The sequence below is a fragment of the Mangifera indica genome, chromosome 10 (assembly GCF_011075055.1).
Source record: "Mangifera indica cultivar Alphonso chromosome 10, CATAS_Mindica_2.1, whole genome shotgun sequence".
In the NCBI taxonomy this organism is placed as follows: Eukaryota; Viridiplantae; Streptophyta; class Magnoliopsida; order Sapindales; family Anacardiaceae; genus Mangifera; species Mangifera indica.
Window position 1 is genome coordinate 1,967,152 of NC_058146.1, and position 19,315 is coordinate 1,986,466.

The 19,315-nt window shown below is 34.5% G+C and overlaps 2 protein-coding genes across 4 annotated transcripts; both read right to left on the minus strand.

Annotated features, from left to right (window-relative positions):
* Positions 1-556: 556 nt before the first annotated feature.
* On the minus strand, positions 557-4,383 carry LOC123228259 (DDB1- and CUL4-associated factor 8-like). 2 transcript variants are annotated; one of them, XM_044653604.1, is made up of 5 exons: positions 4,133-4,383; positions 3,555-3,806; positions 3,074-3,217; positions 1,940-2,683; positions 557-1,304 (listed from the first exon to the last, which is right to left on the minus strand). In XM_044653604.1, the coding sequence occupies exons 1-5, from the start codon at positions 4,253-4,255 to the stop codon at positions 1,014-1,016; spliced, it is 1,554 nt and encodes a 517-aa protein (XP_044509539.1). In that variant the 5' UTR covers positions 4,256-4,383; the 3' UTR covers positions 557-1,013. The 2 variants fall into 2 exon arrangements, with proteins under 2 accessions (XP_044509539.1, XP_044509540.1); XM_044653605.1 differs by having other exon boundaries at positions 557-937; positions 4,133-4,382.
* Positions 4,384-4,765: 382 nt separating this feature from the next.
* LOC123228258 (serine/threonine-protein kinase STY46-like) lies at positions 4,766-12,534 on the minus strand. Of its 2 annotated transcripts, none has more exons than XM_044653603.1 (16): positions 12,025-12,534; positions 11,723-11,837; positions 11,139-11,227; positions 10,922-11,041; positions 10,278-10,332; positions 9,684-9,794; positions 9,316-9,366; positions 8,101-8,237; positions 7,910-8,017; positions 7,010-7,083; positions 6,722-6,897; positions 6,220-6,315; positions 5,831-5,911; positions 5,681-5,734; positions 5,412-5,546; positions 4,766-5,278 (listed from the first exon to the last, which is right to left on the minus strand). In XM_044653603.1, the coding sequence occupies exons 1-16, from the start codon at positions 12,234-12,236 to the stop codon at positions 5,195-5,197; spliced, it is 1,698 nt and encodes a 565-aa protein (XP_044509538.1). In that variant the 5' UTR covers positions 12,237-12,534; the 3' UTR covers positions 4,766-5,194. The 2 variants fall into 2 exon arrangements, with proteins under 2 accessions (XP_044509538.1, XP_044509537.1); XM_044653602.1 differs by having other exon boundaries at positions 8,101-8,243; positions 12,025-12,533.
* Between the last annotated feature and the right edge of the window lie 6,781 nt (positions 12,535-19,315).

The following is a 19,315-nucleotide window of genomic DNA, read 5'->3' on the forward strand; positions in this document are numbered from 1 at the left end:
TGCCAAAGAACAGCATAGATACCGTCAATTTGAGTAAGCCATTCAAACGAAATTCAGGATGGGTAATAATACACTAAATTTATATATTTGTGAAATAAATTATATCATGTATTACTGATCTTTGAAATAAATCCATATATGAAAAGATTTGTATGTCAAATACACTAGCACAATGCAATGCTGCCTATCACTATATATACATTATCATATATGCTGATGCTTGCAAGCGAGACTGTCAATTCCATTTTAGAAGAAGATTGTGATTCTGAAGATAGGGAGCTCGATCACATTGCAGAAGTAATCAAGATTGTATAGGCAAAAAACTAATAAAGGTGAGGAGATCAGCCGGAAGGCTGGGAAAAACTGGAAGGATTTAAGGGTCTTCTGTTAAAGCCATGGATGAGTTCTTGAATGCGACTAACTTGATTAGTAATGAAGGGTCTGGTTTTTCTGTTTAAAGCAGAGGACGGGTACAATTTGTACACATACTCAAGAGGAAACATAGTACAATCGATGAAACAAAAGAACACTCAATCCAAATCTAGCAAGAGCAAAGTTGTAAACATTAATCAACCATATATTAAGGGTAAAGATCTTGAATAATGAATAAACGGTGGACAAAAATTTGCAAAGATCTACTCAGAAGCAGTTTTACAGCTATGCTATGTACAGTTACCATGTTTTAATTTCCTAGTCCAAAACGATATCACAGCTCATTCAATAAAGCAAAGCTTCATGGCTCCAGATCATCTCCATCGTCTGAAGATCCATCACTGTTGGTGATGAATGTCAATATAAGCTCTAAAAGTTCATGACCTGCAGCTGAGTTTTCGTCAATGCACTCCACATCTAGATCAGTCCTTTGCCTTTGCAGTGAAAATAATTGTGGCCCCGGTGAAAATATACGGTGCATCCAGCCCCTCGCCTTTGGTTTGAACTGGACACAAAGTGCAAAATCACAAATTATCATTATTAGCATTATCATAACCTCCTGCAAAATTATCAGAATCTTTTTAGCCATCAACTTTAGCGCTTCCATCATCATCGTCACACCATTCATCGCCATCATCTACATCATTGACATCTTCCACGCTGTAATCATCATCATAATCATCATTTTCATTCTCAATATCATCATCATCGTAATCATTGTCATCATCATCATCATCATCATTTTCATCAGCATCTCCATCATCGTCATCATTGTCGTCGTCGTTGTCGTCATCATCAATATCATAAAAATAATAATCGTCATCATCGTCGTCATCACCAAGTGCAATCCAATGAATACGATCAGGTAAAACCTTTTTCAAACAAGCAACAGCAGAGAAATTAACTCCTCTGCTGCAGATATCATATGCAGTACTAAAGTCCATTCCACAAATACTTATCAAAAACACCATATTACCAGCTTAAATGAACCATTCATGTCCTATATAGTCTATTAGTTTTCCACCTATTCACCAATTCCAAGGACTGTAGATTTTTTTTTTTTTTAAATAATAGAGATACAAGTTGAACAAATAGGGTCAAGTGTTTATATATATCAAAGATCTTAAGAACTAAAAGATAAGTCTTCAGTTCGAGTTCTAAAGAGCCAGGGTGAATTTTTTTAATCCTACACCACATGTCAACTTTAACAAGTTAAACAACAAAATGTCCATTTTGTACGAAGTTATATCCTTTGCTAGCTTCAAAACTACTAATCCCTATTTGTTTTGGTAATTACACTTATAGCCCAAAGAGGAAAGAATGAAAGAAGATATGCTTTAAATTCTCCAACCTTAAGGATTCAATGTCAGGAATAGGAGCCCTTGAAGCAATAGAGATTTGGTGTCTTGAAATAAATTTAACCAATTTAGTTAACCCTCAAACAAGTATAATGAAAATGTTATCAAAATTGTGGCCCGCAATAATTACATTTATAGACAAAGCATACCTGTTCAATCTTTGCAGGTAAAGTAGCTCTCTCGATAGCCTCAGGGGTCCATATCTTGACATCACTTTCAAGTCCACTGCTAGCAAGCACTGTGGTGTAAGGATGTGGCTCAATACAGTTTACCACATGCTTATCTGCTTGCATGACACGGATGAGCTCTCCACCCTTTTTCTTCCAAATGAATATCCGACCACAGTCAGACCCACTGACCACATATTCACATTTTGGCCCAAAGAAGTTCACACCTTTCACTGTCACACAATTTCTGTGGCCCTTGTAAACTTGGGGAGTAACTATATCACCAACATCCATTGTTGGAGATGAGGAATAAGCAGATGCCATTTCACTAGCATCACTCCCAGTAGACAATGGAGAGGAGCGTACCAGGTTAGCCCCCAATCCCATATCCTGAGTAAATAGATAGATGAATTCATCATTATATGAAACCAAAAGCTCACTCTGATCTGAGAAGGCCAAGCCAGTTATTCCAACTTCGTCATTACCAATCAAATTAGGAGGGCAAAAGTAATTAGAAGGCTGACCAAAATCTGTAGAACCATCCCATTTATACTTGCGAATATCATAAATTCGAGTATACTCATCATATCCAGCTACTGCAAAGAGATTTGGATTTCTTGGGTCGATTGCAATTGCATTTAGATTTGCTACTGGCATGTAACTTCTTCCACCACCAATTGAGCAGCAACTGAAAAGTTCAGTAGCAACCCCAGTTCTCAAATCAATCTGAAACATCATTGACAAGTATTTTATCAGCACAAAATTATGCAACACTAAAATCCACAGAAGAAATCCAACAATTAAAGATAAGCATTTGCCACTCAAAGCTGAAAAACAGGGGATTGTCTGAGTACATCTTTTCACTTCAAGATGATCATGTTAGAAATCAAGTAGCTAGTTAATAGCAAAAAAGAAAATCAATTTTTTTGGCACAGATTCTGATTTAATAGTAAAGCCTTTAAATGCATCAAGTCAATGGCACCCTCATAAGAAATTAAAAATTCTTTCACCACCACCGTAGGTTTACTATAGTCTATGCCTCCAACAGAACTTGGATGTTTTAGTGGAAGAAACTATACAATTAACATACAATTTGCAAGAGGAATCACAACTCACATGTTGCACCGATCCATCTTCACCACAAGTATAAAAAATGTAAGGGCTTCCAGGTTCAATAGCCAATTTATGTGCCCGTCCTTGGTGTTTGGCAAGCAAAGTAGTCTCTACTCCACCGCCTTCCAGAATTTGAGCATGACGAACCTAAGAGCACCCAAAAGTTACTCACATTATAAATGCACAACTCTATATGAAAACTCTTAATGACAAAACAAATGAAGATAAGTATTCGTTTTTCAACAGGACAAATAACAAAAAAAGTTGATAAGATAAGACAAATAAACATAATCAAGAAAATCGAAAATCTTTAAGATCAAGATGAACTCGTCAATTAATTTTAAAACACATCTCCTCAAAGTATGTTGATCTTATAGGATGTCAAGAGGAACTCTAGTCAGCATAATCAATGGTCTGAAGGAGCATATAAAAACTTTTGGGATCCTACTAAAGCTACAGTACATTCTTTAAAAAAAATAATAACCTGCCCATCAGCAGCACAGGTAACAATGCTGCGATCATCTGCAAATGGCATGATTTTCGCCTGGAAAACATTGTCATCATGACCAGAATGGAATGAAAGTTTGACACGCCCAGTTACCCAATCCCAGAGTATAACTCGCCTGTCATCAGAGCCTGACACCAGAATATCACCATCCGCATTGAAGCTTAATGTGTTCACACAACCTCGATGTTTATCAAGCTTCTTGCAAATATCAAGTCGAAGGACAAGATCCTAAAACACAAAAAAACAACAGCAATACACAATAGTATTACCAATAAGCCCTTATATTATTCACATTGAAAACATAAATTTCAAAACTATTTGCATCATAACTTCCTCACTAACCCACTCAAAGTATTATTATCCAAATAAGATCATACGCAGATTTACCACCGTTTGTTTCCCAGGAAAATAACAAAGAAACAATCAATTGGATCTAATAATCGTATTTTCAAAACAATACAACACAAAACCTCAACGTATATATAAGCACATATACTCATTAAAAGACCAAAAAAAACAGGAATAAGAATGTCCAGGGACAAGTATAAGAAGACCTCGGAGGCACGGCGGCGGTACTCAAAGTTCCGGGTGGAGAGAAGGCCGAGTTCGCGTTGGAAAACATCGACCACTGTGGCTGTAGAGTCTAGGATGGCTCTGGGTCTGGTGCTCTTGCTCATTCTCAACAAACCCCAAAAGTAAATAAATAAATAAACGGTTCTGATAAGTAGTGAGTCTATTTAAGAAGGTGACTGCACTGGGGACGGTTGGCAGTGAGTCGGTGAGCGGGTCAATGGGATTGTGAAATTCATTAATTTAAGTCGAGGCGCAGGTCAGATTAAAGGAGACAAAATCTTTTTGATTAAGGCGTTTATTTTGTGACAGGAGTGTGACACGTAGCAGGATTATTAATTTTCTACTAAATTAATAAAATAAATAACATTATCTGGAATAAAGGTTTTGACATTTTTTTTATTAGATAAATATGAGAAATTATAGACTGTAAGTTCCAGAAAATCCCCACGAATTTAAGAAATTCAATGACTTGGGAAATTAGGCCCCAGCCCCATTCCTAAAATTTTCCGTTAAAATTAACCGGAAGTCAACTAAACTTACCTAGAGAAGGGTATTTTTGGCCAACCATCTACAAAATTTCTCTCACGAATTTATCAACTTACATACCTTACTAGTTTATCTCTAAATAACGAAAACATAGGATTATGTGAATTCAACAACTTACATACTTTACTAGTTTGTTCCTTAAAAACGAAAACATATGATTGTGTCATCTACACATTATTACAAAGTTTCTATTTAAGATAGTGATTTTTAAAAATTAAGGAACTGTATCCACTATAAATAACTTCAAGCCCTCATGTGAAATGCTGAAGTTACATAAAGCTCAAGCTCTTCCTCATCATGTCAGTCTCCCTCACTACAACTTTACTTCATCAAGCGCAAATGATGGGTTAATTAATGAAGACACAAACTCAAACCCCAAAAAAAGGACGAAAACCTTTCGTCATCTGGAGGAAAAAATACTGTACAGTGGTGATGAAAAAGAAGCTGACAAAATAAAGATCTGCACACTTAAACTTCTATGTATCTCCGGGTAAATTTCAGTGGTGGCCTCTACGGAGGACGGACAGGAATCCCCCAGATGACTTCTCTTTACGACGCTCATGCTCGCCGTCTTCTGCAACCTATTTCAATAACTTAATTATGAGAATCACAAGAATAAATAGGGTTGATGAGAAGGAACATAAAGCGAGCACATGCTTCTTTAAGGAAAGCATAGGTGATTTAGTATACAAGTTGACAAGAAGGTGAGGATACCTCCTTAGCAATTTGCTGCAGATCCTCAATAATTTCGGAAAAATCAGGTCTTGCAGCTGGATCTTGCTGCCAGCATTTTGCAAGCAGCTCTGCCAGCTTTGGATGCACATTCTTTGGGATTGTAGGCCGTAGACCCTGTTAAAACAAGTTAATGATAATACAACGTGAATTATTCACAAGTTTCAAATTCAGTTTTGAAAACAAAAACAGCAAATAAAACACTAAATGCCACCTAAACTTCTAGAACAAACACTGTAGTCTGAATATACCTTTTGGACCACTCCAACAGCTGCCTGTAACGGTGTCAAGTATTCGTATGGAAGCTGCCAGACAAAATATGTAGTCATATAAATAAAGGCAGCTTAAAAAAACTGAAAATTAACCTATGTGGAATTAAAAAAAAATCAAGCAAACAATACCTTTCCAGTGAGCAATTCCCACAGCACGATTCCAAAACTAAAAACATCAGCCTTGTGATCATATGGCTTGTGTTCAATAACCTTCAAGGCAAATGGACAGTTGTGTAAGTATAAGAGATAAAAATGTGCCAATGTACAATAATTGCCCAGAAGAAACTGATAACAGTATCAGTGCATCCAAAAATCTATAATTGTTTTCTTAAAAAGAAACAGTCCAGACAATAAACCTCTTTTGCTAAGCAAACTGATCAACTGAGTAATGGCAGAAAATTGGAAAGGTTGATAAAACTAGTGTCAACATACATCAAATTAAAGTAGAGAGATGTAAAGAAGAATATATAGGTATGCATTGAACAAATCAAATAGACTTAATAACATTGACGGCTTACCTCAGGAGCCATCCATCGATACGTCCCAGTTTCAGCAGTCATAACTCCAGATTGAGCTTTCACTCTAGCAACACCAAAATCAGCTACCTTAACCACCTATAACACAAATCATATGAAAATCTTTCTTAGCTTGCCTCATTGAAAAAGGTAGCAAAGAAAGAACATGGAAAAATGACAGTAACGAAAAATAAATACCATAGTACATGGAACATGTGGAAGGAATTTAGAAAAATAAACAGCACAAACTATAAGAATATAGACTTCCAACAACAGTCAAAATACGCTTGCAATATCAAGTAATTACATTATACACAACCCACTGTATGAATTTACTTTATAGACCTCCAAAAAGTTTTAACCGTGAATGTTGCCATTACCATGTCACAACTCTTTCAAGATCGACTGGATTGATAAAGAAACATAAGGAATTGATAAAATAATACATTTTTTTAATACAAAGTGAGTAATGACACAGTGAAACGCAAAAAGCTAAGCTTCTTACTTCATTTTCATCCATCAAAAGGTTGGCAGCCTTCAAATCCCTGTGTATTATATTGTTTTGGTGCAGGTAGTTCATTCCTTTGGAAACATCTATAGCTACTTTTATTAAGGATGGAAGCTTGAAAGTGCCCTTCTGCTTGTGCAAGTAATCATACACACTCCCACCAGACATAAATTCTATTTCAAAAGAGAATTTAAAATAGAGTGAGAAAGAGAGATGAAAACCAAAAAGTAGGAAAACATAAACTGAAATGGAAAGGAAAAAAATTGAAAACCCTTTGGGCTTCACCTGTCACAATGCACAAGCTAGGGGGCTTGGTACATGCACCAATGAATTGTACAACATTCTTATGCCGCACCTTCCTGCAAGTTTCAGAAAAAATAAAAAATAATAAAGAAACAGAAAATTCCTACAAGAATCATTGCATATTACCTGGAAAAAGAAGATGGGAGTTTCTCCTAAAATTAAAAGCACTCTTGTCAATGGCATACTTATAGAAAAACTCAATAGGTGCTTAGAAAATACAAAGATCATTGATGGAAGAGTATTTCCTTTTCCTTTCTATGTTACGCATTAAAATGCAAGGAGATGAGAATTACTGTCAGACACACAAAAAGATGTAATAGCAAATGTCAGCATATTTATTATTATTATTATTTTTTGGTTATTTAGACAGGAGCACTGCAGTGTAAAGCCGTTATTGTTGTATTGACTATGCCTCTCAAGTTGAGAGTGAAATCTCAAGGCACAGAAAAAACTGGACAACAGGGAATAGATCAAGCTACTTGAACAAATACACACGTAAGACCACCTATGTCTAAACCTCAGCACCTCCTTTAATGGAATTTCAACTTTATTCAGTGAGCTGGCAGGCCACAAGTAGAAACAAAAGGTGAATTCACCAGAAATACTGCATAACAAAGACATGTTTATACTTTCATATTCCACATCTGTGCAACAAGGCAACAATCTAACAAATTATGTAAAGCCAGATTCCTCAGCTAGGCACATTTTGATACTATTGTAAATCCAATGATAACATTCAAAGAAGAAACCACTTTATAAACCACAACATATGAAAACTAATTCAGGCAATCAGTGTGGAGAGCTTGATTACTTAAATTGATCTTGAAGTCTAAGTGATGCTTAACCAGATAGATACTCAATGCATCAATGTATATAACAAACCTCATGATAAAGACTTCCTGAGCAAACTCTTTCAGCAAATCTGAATTTACACGCTCAGGTTTAAGGACTTTAATGGCCACTTCTTGACTATAGTATGTACCTTTGTACCTAAATCAATTAATTTGGATTAGTTAAGTGAGTACACAAACATGACTAGTACACATGAATTGTGAAAGAAGCAACAAACTTACAAATTGCCATATGACCCAGATGCAACTTTGTTCCCAAACTTCAGATGTTTAGGATTGATTTCCCAGACATCAGTCCCATCACTAGGTATTTCCACATGTTCAGGATCACATTTCATTGGTGTTTCCTCATAACAACCCTGCTTCTACACAGCCACCAGTACAAAGTAATGCACTGATCATAATATCATTGATAAGAAATGGGATAGAAAAAAATTAAATGTAAGATTAACCATTGGTCTCTATTAACATGGTGATAAGATCATAACAAAAACTAGAAAGTATTTGTTGCTGGGATCCTACTTTTATGAAGAATGGACCAGAAACTTCAAAATTCATCTAAATGTTTCACTGCATTTTCAAGACTTTCCTAATCTAACTCTAAATTTCACCTGCATGGAATATCATCACAAAATTCAATAATTTCTATCAGTAAGAACATAATTGAATATGAGAGTTGTCCAAAATGAATAAACAGATTAGATTGCAAAATTTGACCAATGACTGAAAGTTGAATCCTTGACTCAAGAAAGCCTTGTTTTCATCTAGTTGAGATTCCTTACATCATGTCCTTCAGGCCGCTGGAGCCTGTTAAAGGATCACAAAAGTTAACCAATGTCCTTTTTCACTGCATTACTGTCCAAACAGATAACTCCTCATATTACTTCTTAAATGTCATAAATTGCAACTTTTCTATGTTATATAAGCTGGCCATCCACCAACCACAGCCTCCTTAACCAAACAATACATTCTGGTAAATGGTAATGCAAAGAAACTAATATGGCACTATAATATTGGAAATAATGCCATATTGGTAATCATTTTGCTATTGCACACATTCAGGCCATTGGATCTCTGCAATCCTATTTCACAGGCTGATAATCCTATAAATAAAAAATCAGTGGGCCACTAAGCAACCAAACATTCAATAATTTTGGAATACAAAATTCAACTAAGAAGACACAACAGCAGAGACCTATTTCACGCCAGCTCAATGATAGAGAAAAACATGCAAAAAAGCAATATGCAACCCCAGCAAGAAAAAAAACCAGTAACTGGCAACACTCACACAACATTCCCTCGAAAACATCAGCAAGAATAAGAAACCCGAATCCAGAACATAGGAATTTAATAGATAATTTGTTAACTGACAACATGGGGTCTAATAAACATTTACAACAGATTTCGCATAGCAATGAATTAAGAGAAATGATTTACCTCCATCTTAAAAACTTCCTTCTCCAATGCAACTCTAAGCTGCTCTGTCTCCTACCAATTTCCAACAAGAAGTCTGTCAAGCAGGTTTTGATGATAAAAAGTCTTATTTCTAGGATCATAAAAGCTTTGGAGTTTAGAGAAGTCCTAAACTATGTATGACCTCTCCAAATGACTTCAATTAAGATAAAATTAATAAATTCAGGTGGGAAAACAACCATAATTATGACCAATTAGAAAACTTTCCGTAAAAAGAGAATTAAGGTATGGTTGAATTGAAATGAAATAAGAATCTTCTAATATAGTTAAGTAGCTCTTTTTCATTTAAAATAGCCATATATACTATAAACTATGACGAAATGCAGAGATACCTCATATGGCCAACCATCAACCACAAAGACATCTAAGGAGAAACCATCAACAGTGGAAAAGGCATGTGCTTCTTGAATGTTTAGCCCAATCTCAGCGAGTAAGGAAGTCAACTGTATTTCACACAATATAGTAGCAATGCATAGTGAGAATTATCACATTGTCAGAATAACCATTATTAGACAAGATGTTTTACAAGCAATTTTATAGATAAGCTGGAAGCCTTCAACGTTGAGTAATTCATATATCTGAGACATCATAACTTCTAGTTTAACAAACTTAATGGTCCAACAATGCCTTGCTGCCTGACATCTATCAGTTGACTACACCAATATAGATGCACTCATGCAAGCATGCACACAAAAAGAATGTATTTGAAATGTAGACCGATTCTTAACACTAACTTGAGCACTATCTGTCATAGGTCCAGGTGCAGTAAAGTTCATAGGGGGTATCTCATACGTCTTTCCAGTCATCATTTAAGCACCAAATGATACTCCAGCTACCAATTGAAGCGGCCATAAGAATTATTCAAGCTCAAATGATATAACAATAACATGGTAAACTTATTAAAAACTTAAAAAAAATGTCTGTACCTGACTTAGAAGTTTTGGCTTATCATCTGATGAAAAAGTAATTTCATGCATTGGCCTACATCAATGAGAAGTGCACAGAATGAGCATTTAAGCATCCAAACCCATATGATAAACTCATTGCTCCGCTTACATATGAGAAAAACCAGTTGATAAATATGAGTGACAGTACTTTAATTCAGACAAACAGTCAACCAATGCTAAGCATGCATTAACATACATAATATTACATATACAAACAAAGCTGAACAATAATACCATTTGACAAAAACGTGCAGTAAAAATTCAGGAATGAGCTGTAGTTACACGTAAGGAGTAAGGAGTAAGAACAAAAAGAATTCACTTTTTACTGCCTCAGAGTTCACTATGCTGTGAATGAACTTAATCAATCACTTTCTGGCTTAAATTTGGATTTGTAAGCCACTCACTGTGATAATTCAGCAAGTCCAAGGTTAACATCTAAAACAATGGGTGAACAAACTAATTGGTAACCATGCCCACAAGCCAATAAATAGGAGCAGGATGATTGATGTCAAGGGACACAAATGGCTGAAAGAATACTAATGACTGAAGAACGAGGTTAAATAGGCAGACTAAAACATATTTCAACCATAAATTTTCCAAAGGATATACCCAGATGTATTTACCGAGAAAATTGTGCATTGTTGTGTACAGAATTATCCCCATCTATATCTTCAAATTTATTTGCTTCAATTGCCAGGCCTTCAAGATTAGGTGACGAACCAAAAGCAGGTGGTGGATGCATGCTGGAAGTTGATAAGCCAGCTAGCAGTGTCAGCATTATAAATGAAGAACAAAATAAACAACAACCCCATATCAACTACTGAGATTCTAAAGCCAAACCTCTGTCTAGATGAAGCCTCGGTGGCTACTTCCCTCGGAGAGGCTGGAACAACAGAATCATCTGCCTTTCGATCACGCGTTGGAGGAACCTGCGCAAAAGAGCAATTGCCAAATTTCATTCCTAATTAAAAACACTAAAATACATCAGTATAACAGGAACACCTACATAAACTAAGGTTTACATTTTAGTATACGGGAAAATTTTTTAAATATTCAATTAAACTTCAATTCATACTCAGAACTTACATTAAATCTGCATTGGTCAGCAATGGACATAAACTACAGAAGCTAAAAAACAAACAATGTGCTTGAACTCATGCAAATCAAAACAGAAATTGAGTTTAAAGCAAAGAAAAATGACATGAATCTACCATGCAATCAAGTGAAGCGGACAGTCAAAACTTCTAAGAAAGAAATTTCGAAACTGGTAGTAAATAGTGGGCCTGGAAAAATCAAAACTTCATTAACGAGAAAGTCAGCACCACATGACATTGAATATTATAAGTCGTTCAGCATTCCTTAGGCCTCCAATTCAAGTGATGGAAGCATAGTTAGTTTGATTAAAACAAAAGACAGCAACAGACCTGCACAAGTCGGACCTCAATTGCTGGTCGGTTATCCGGATCATATGCCAAATGTAGTAATCTCTTGTGCATAAGAACATCTTCAGCTCTCTCCACATTGACATCCAATGCATATCTACAGAAAACAATTTCAAACTCTTTTCTTCAAAATAATAATAATAATACAACAATTAACTTTTCTAAATACTTCTAAAAAGCAAAAACAACGAAAAAAATTCATTCTAGACCGTATGTATACAACTACGTATACACGGTTGAAGTTGTACTGACTGTAAGGAAGAGATGCGAAAGGAAAAGGTTACCGAGCAGGGAGACGATTGAAATGAGTCCACAGTTCGTCTTCGAAGCCAGGCAGATTTGCTTCTTCGATGTTCAATTGTTTAAGGAGACGAAGTACCTCATTGTAAACCTCGAGTTTCTGCCTCTGCTGCCGGCTGTGAGCCAGCGGAGACGACGAGGATGACGTGTCACTTGCTCGGCTGCCACAGCTCTCGTTTGTTTCCTCCATCACCATTGATTCGACGACGACGACAACAACAACAACAGAGTTTCGTCGAACAAAAACGCAACGAGACCAATAGAGATTTTCGTTAGGTTAAAAATAAATTCAAGTAAAAATGAAAATCAAAAGCAGGCTGTTGATTCTTTTTTTGGTAGCTTTGGGTGACGGTGGGTACGTGAACTGAGTTAGTTCGTTTATAGAAAGCAGATTTGAAGAGACTTTTTATCGAATAAATAAATAAATAATGAAAATTATTTACGTTGGATTTTGCCCGGTTCGTGAATCGTGAGTACTGTATTTTTATTTTTGCGGAATGTTTACGGCGTTGTTTTTTTTTTTAAAGGGTAACTGATGAGGGCATACGAAGGCAGATAGATGAGCGGAGCAGGTAATTAAAGGAAGAGTAAAGATTAATGATGACTAAGGAGTAATTAATGTTCTAATTAGATTGGATTATGCCTAAGAATCAGTGCTGGGTGGCATTGGCACAATGGCACTAATCATCTCTATAACTCCACGTACGTTCCAAAAACTAGGACCAAGCCACGTGGCATTTCTGGGCGCCCACTGCTTCGGATAAACTCCAAAGTTGAAATGACTATTTTAACCCTGATTGGTTGACTCGCTGTGCTGAATTTGGGTCCATCTTAATTACTAATATTATTAGAACGAAGGTAGTGGTAGTGATGGTATTAGTGCCTGAACTTAACCTGCTCTATTTTTGTGGTGGCCGCCGTAGCTGTTGAAACAATCATTAACCCCGAAAGTGGCATTATGGTAAATGCAACTTACAGATTTTTTATTTGAAATATTGAAAAAATTGGAAAATATGATAAACCACAAATCAGGTACATGAAACTGTTGATTTATAAGATATTTCCAGGAGAAAAAGTGACATAAAGAGTTGGATCATGAGCGTAGCGTGAAATTTAGAAGGAATGGAAAAGAGAAAAAAGTTCGGGGGAAAGTTGAAATTGACTGATGATAATGGAGTCCAAGGGCAATTGATGCTGGCCTGTGATGTGAGGTGGAGAATCAATAAGACGGAACAAAAAATGATATAATATGATGGTTGATCGAATTTTGAGTAGTAAAAAGAGAAAAGTGTTTAACAACAAATCTAAAAAAAAGACAGAAATCAAAATATCTAAGATTAAAATTGAATAGAAATAAAAGTTACAATAATAATTATGATTTTTACAAAATGTGAAACAACCATGAATAGCCCACAACAGTTAACAGTGAAGAAAATTCAAAATTCAAAATTTAGACGATTTGATATAATAATTTAATTAATTTTATTTGTACTTATATCAAATATTAATTTCAAATCGTTTAAATTACGTCATGACACATTAATATAATATCCAATCAATTCTAATTATAAATGTATATAATTTGATTATAACAATTTAAGGTATTAAGCCTGTGTACAAATTGAGGGAAGATACCTTGGTCCTCACTGGCCAAACACCGAGAAATTTAGGGATTAAAAAAACTGTAAAGATTGGCTAAATAATAATAATCACCCAAGGTTTGATGAAACAACAATGTCACCCTTTAAGTTTGAGAAGTTTGATTTTTTTTTTTATCTATCATCCAATTCCATTAATGAACTTCATTTAGTTTACGTGTAAATTACTGTTATCTCTTATTAATATAATGACAAATGCCCTTATTATTTAGTATAAATTTCAATTATTAATATGTCTTTAATTTATTATTTGTATGTCTTTCTTTGGGTGAGAATTGTCAAGTTGGTAAACCTTGGGTGGGAAATCGTACTCGGCCCTGAAAGCAGTGTAATTAACTAAATTAATAGGAAAATTGACATGACGGGAACTCATAGAAGTTGACCGACAGTTGCAGGCAGAGGATTCGCACCCTTAAAAGGAATAAACCAAATTTGGTTTTGGTTTTAGTTTTAGTTTAAATTAGGTGAGCATCAGCTGTGACTGTGAGCTGAGTCGACCTGTTGAGGTGGGCTAATCTAAAATGACTGACAAGATTTACACGTGGAGAGATATGGATGGATGACGTGGCAAAATGGCCTCTCAGGGTAACCAAGAGCCATGTGAGGATAAGTTTGAGGTAAACATTGACAGCGAAGCCGCGAGTTGTGGCCGCTGGTATAGCCGGCAAGAATTAGTATTACGTAAGCTCACGTTTTTTATAATAATTTATATTTTAATTCTTATTATCTTTTCTAATTTAATTATTAAAAAATAATTTGTTTAAAATTATAAAAATTAATTTGGGCCTCATTGGTTGAATTTGGTGAAAAGAAAAGGGGGAGGAAACAAGAGGGCATGTGGGTGACTCACGGTGGCGTTAAATGCTAACGTGTACTGTGTTAAAAAGAACCAGCGGTTCCCACTTAACCCTCGGCAAGCTCAATGACTAATGGGGCTTAGGATGAGGTGGCAGACAGTTGTCAGATAGAAACATAAGAGAATGAAATTAATTCTGGAAAGTCTTAGCTTACAAGAAAAAAATAATAAACCAAAGTTTGAATTTGGTTTTGATTTACTTTGGACACATGCAAATTATGTGTACCTAGCCGTAAATTGGTATTGTTAATAAAAACATTTGTTATCAATTTCGTGAGACACACATACTGTTCATTAAATTTAGTCATCTAGAAGGTTTTAGAATTCGATGAATGTATATATATGCTATTTCTTTTTATAAATTAAAAAATGATTAACTATTACACATACAATTTATTAGAAGAAATATATATTTTATTTCCTTAACAATATTTTAGAATTAGACCAAATATTAATTTAGTAAAAGAGATGATTTAGTTTAACAGGTAATCAATCTGAATAATGGTTGAAAATTAATATTTAAAATTTTTTTATATAATTTATTATTAAATATATAATTTGATTTATTTAATATTAAAATAAACTTAATTTAATGATATATATATATATATATATATATATATATATATATTCAAATATAATAAATAAAATTTTAGATTCAAATTTTCATAATAAAGTTTAAAAAAAATTTATGTTAAACTGAATTATTTAAAAATCTGATCATGTTTGGTTTAATTAGAAAAAAATAATAATTTTGTTATGCATAGTAGTGGAACTGGCTCATATTAAACGTTTTTCCATTCAATATAGAGAACTTAGGCTTTGTAATTGTACTTGGTTGAATATTTGTAGCTCTTCTTCATTTTAAGTCAGCTTAAAGTTAGAGGAAACAATTAATGTGTTGTAAGTGTAAAAGTATCTAAATAATAAGTTGTGATAATCAGATGAATTCTACATCGATAAAATATACGAGAAATATTAAACATATGTATACCGTATATCGGTTAAGGATGAGAAACTTCACAACTTGGTAAAATGCTATTAGTTTTAAGAAATACAAAATTAGGTTGATTTATGTGTTATTTATTTTATCCATAGTTTTAAAACCTAAATTAGACTGACCAATTTACCCTAAAACTAGACTGATAAATGGATCGAAGTAAATTATGATCCCAATAGGATGGTGATACCTACAATGCCAAAACTGACTACAATGAATATGTTTTACACATTTTATCTAACGGTTGATAAAAAAATAATAGTATCACGAGTGTACATTGCAAAGACTTGTTTGTATCAGTAAACTTGGAAATTTGCTTATTTTAGATGGAGCCAACAACACATACATCCAAACAAAAGAGTATAAATTTAAAATTCATCGATAATATATTAAAATTAAATAATTAACTTATTCGATATAACAATTATTGTTTTAGTAATTAAATACAAGATATTTCAAAGGGAGACATAATTAAGAAGTACTTTATTAAAAAAAAAAACTAAAATTAATTGTGTTAATTGTTACCATTGCATTTGCATTATTAAGACAACATCATAAATCAACATTCCACTGAACTAATATTTTTTTTTTCCATTTCCTTCTTCTTCCACCATTTACAATCTTGACAGATTCAAAGTTGAGTGAAAATAAAGCCATTCTTTTTTTTCAAGGACGGAAAACAATGAAACCTTTAAGCGGCCTGGGATGAGTTATCTTTGGATCTCTTACCGTGCCATCTTCACCAAATAATTTGTTGTTATTATTTTTTGCAAAAGCAGATTTTGATGTATTTTAATTGCCTCCAATATCTCAATTTTGATGGAGACAATCTAATTGATTGTAATATATAAACTTTGATGTATAATTATAATAACAACTAAAACATTATGTACATGACATTCACTCTATATAGATGACACGTCAAAATGCATAGAAAGTGTCTTGGTTCATGTATTATTCATGTAACACCCAAAATTTGTTTTTGGAAAAGTGGAGTTGAAATACAAGAAAATATTAGTTCATGATGTACATAATAGAAATTAGATATGAAAAAAAAAGTCCAATAATAAATAAGTTGTTCATATGTTATACCACAAATTCATTATTATCACCAGCTCAATATCAATTAAGAAAAGATAAAAATATGATCCTAAAGTTTGAAAATTGCTATGTGAAATTGGAGGCAAATGCAAGGACCTGAGGGATGTTATTTACATGTTTGCTTTTGCCTTTAAAATGCTAGTTTCATGCTGTACGTATGTGTGATTGTGAACCTATAATAAAATGTTTGTGTTTATACATAAGTGGCTATATTACTAGATTTATGTCAAATATAAGTCAGGTCTCTGTACTCGAGCGCAGTTGCTGAAAAAGGGCTGGTCAATTCATACTTCTGACTTGAAGGACTTGCTCAAAAATTGCACCCGGTTAGAATTAAGGTTTAGTTTTAAAATAAGGCCAAACGACTATTTCCCACCCAAGGTTTAGCGTTTTCTCAAAAGTCCCCCCTTTAACTATGGAAATACCAAACACCCACCCATGGCCGGTTAGATTTAACCAAACCCTAACGGCTGAAAATTTTATCTCCTTTTGCCCCCCTAAACTTTAAAAACTGAAATTTTCCCCCCGCCTAAGTTTTAAAAAATGACAGTTTCACCCTAGGGTTTGGTTTTGAAATCTCCGGCGACCTCTCCGGCTCCGTTGCCGACGGCCGCTCCCTCCGGAAGCAACCTCTCCTTCCGGCGATCTCTTTTCTCCCATTTGGATCGTCTTCCCAGACGAGGACGACGGCGTCGGCTTCGTCTGGGAAGACGAAGAACTTCGTCTTCCCGACGAAGTCTTCGTCTCCCACGGCGTCTCCGGGCGTCGATCGGACCTCCAAATGGGAGGAAAGAGATCGCCGGAAGGAGAGGTTGCTTCCGGAGGGAGCGGCCATCGGCAACGGAGCCGGAGAGGTCGCCGGAGATTTCAAAACCAAACCCTAGGGTGAAACTGCCATTTTTTAAAACTTAGGCGGGGGAAAATTTTCAGTTTTTAAAGTTTAGGGGGCAAAATTAGATTCTATTTTAGTTTATTTTTAATATTATAACTAAAATGACGATTTTACCCCTACCACCGTTAGGGTTTGGTTAAATCTAACTGGTCATGGGTGGGTGTTTAGTGTTTCCATAGTTAAAGGGAGGACTTTTGAGAAAACGCTAAACCTTGGGTGGGAAATAGTCGTTTGGCCTTAAAATAAATGGGAAAGAGTGTATCAAAATATATATAAAGAAATATTTATGTGGATATTTTGCATGTATCAGTTAATCTCAGAGCCTGGTTTAGTCATTGACATTTGTCAGTCTCTGATATATGAGTTTAATCCATTTTAAATGGGAAGCAAATTACTAATGACAATTGGGAATTCATTGTTATTATGTTTTTCTCTTCTTTGTTTTCGTTTACACTTCACATACAATTGGCTGTGTTTTTAATTAGGTACCATGTTGGTATATACATGTTAACGGTGACTCGTATTAGTAACGTTAAGGATAAAAATTGTGATTTAGAAATGTCCAATCATTCTATAGATTTTCAAGTCAAATCAAACAAATTCATGCTTGCTTTATATGTTTTTATTGCTGATGTGGTATTGGCTCTAACATTTCAATGGGCTAAAGGAGATGAATGACAGTTTGCTCTCAAGTGAGCTGTTTAATTCGAGCTTTTACCTTGGTGCATGGGGGAAAGTATAATATTAAGCAACCCTGCTGATGGTTATTTTGGTTCTAGGCTAATCTAAATTATCATATTGAAGCTTAAGTTGATTAATTTATTTTCCCTCTTACTCAAATTATATATAAAAAATATATGCACGTAATATTATTCATTGACTAATATGTAAAGACTCTACATGCTGAAGTTTGCTTGTAAACTTTGTTGTCTTTTTTTTTTTAAATTTATTCTTCTTCTTTATATTTTATTTTTTCATGTAAGATTTTGTGTTTATGTTTTCTTTGACATTTTGAAATTGTCTAATATATGCAATTTGATGTTTATTTTTATTCTTTTGGGTAGGCATTGGTGCTAATGTTTGGCATCTCAAAATTTCCTTTTACTAATTTTGTTTGAGTTTGGATATTAGCTTCATCAAAACTCACTTCACTCGAGATTGGCTACATTTCTTGGGTTATGATAACCGAATTACTTAGCTCAAATTTGGGAATTGTCCATCACCAAATAATATCAGAGTGTCCATAGTACCATACATTCAGAAATTGTGCCTTCAAATATAAGTACAATATCACAAGGTCTCAACTCATTAATTCATTTGATTCTTCGTGATACACTTATCTTATAATCAAGAATTAGATCTAACCTCACTAATTGTAGCCTGTAGAAGCTTAATCGGTATGAGGAATGAAAACACTTATTACTAATACAAAGCCCAAAATTCACATATACCTATTTTAAAAGAGTTACTGATGTTGACTTATTAGCGTGCAAAGATGGTGCACATTAGGTTACAACAAATTATTATGTTTTTGCTCAAATCTATACAAGCTTCAAGTGTTTCATGGGACCTAGTTAACTGATCTGTTTCTCAATGACATTTTTGCAACCTTCTAACCAACAACACAATAACAAATTTGACATCCAATATAGCTCTTAAAGTTCTTGACTTGATAGAGTGCAGAAGCCTTGGGGATGAAGCCCTCCAAGCAATCAGCTTCCTTCCTCAATTGAGAATCTTATTTTTGGATGGATAGGATATAACTAAT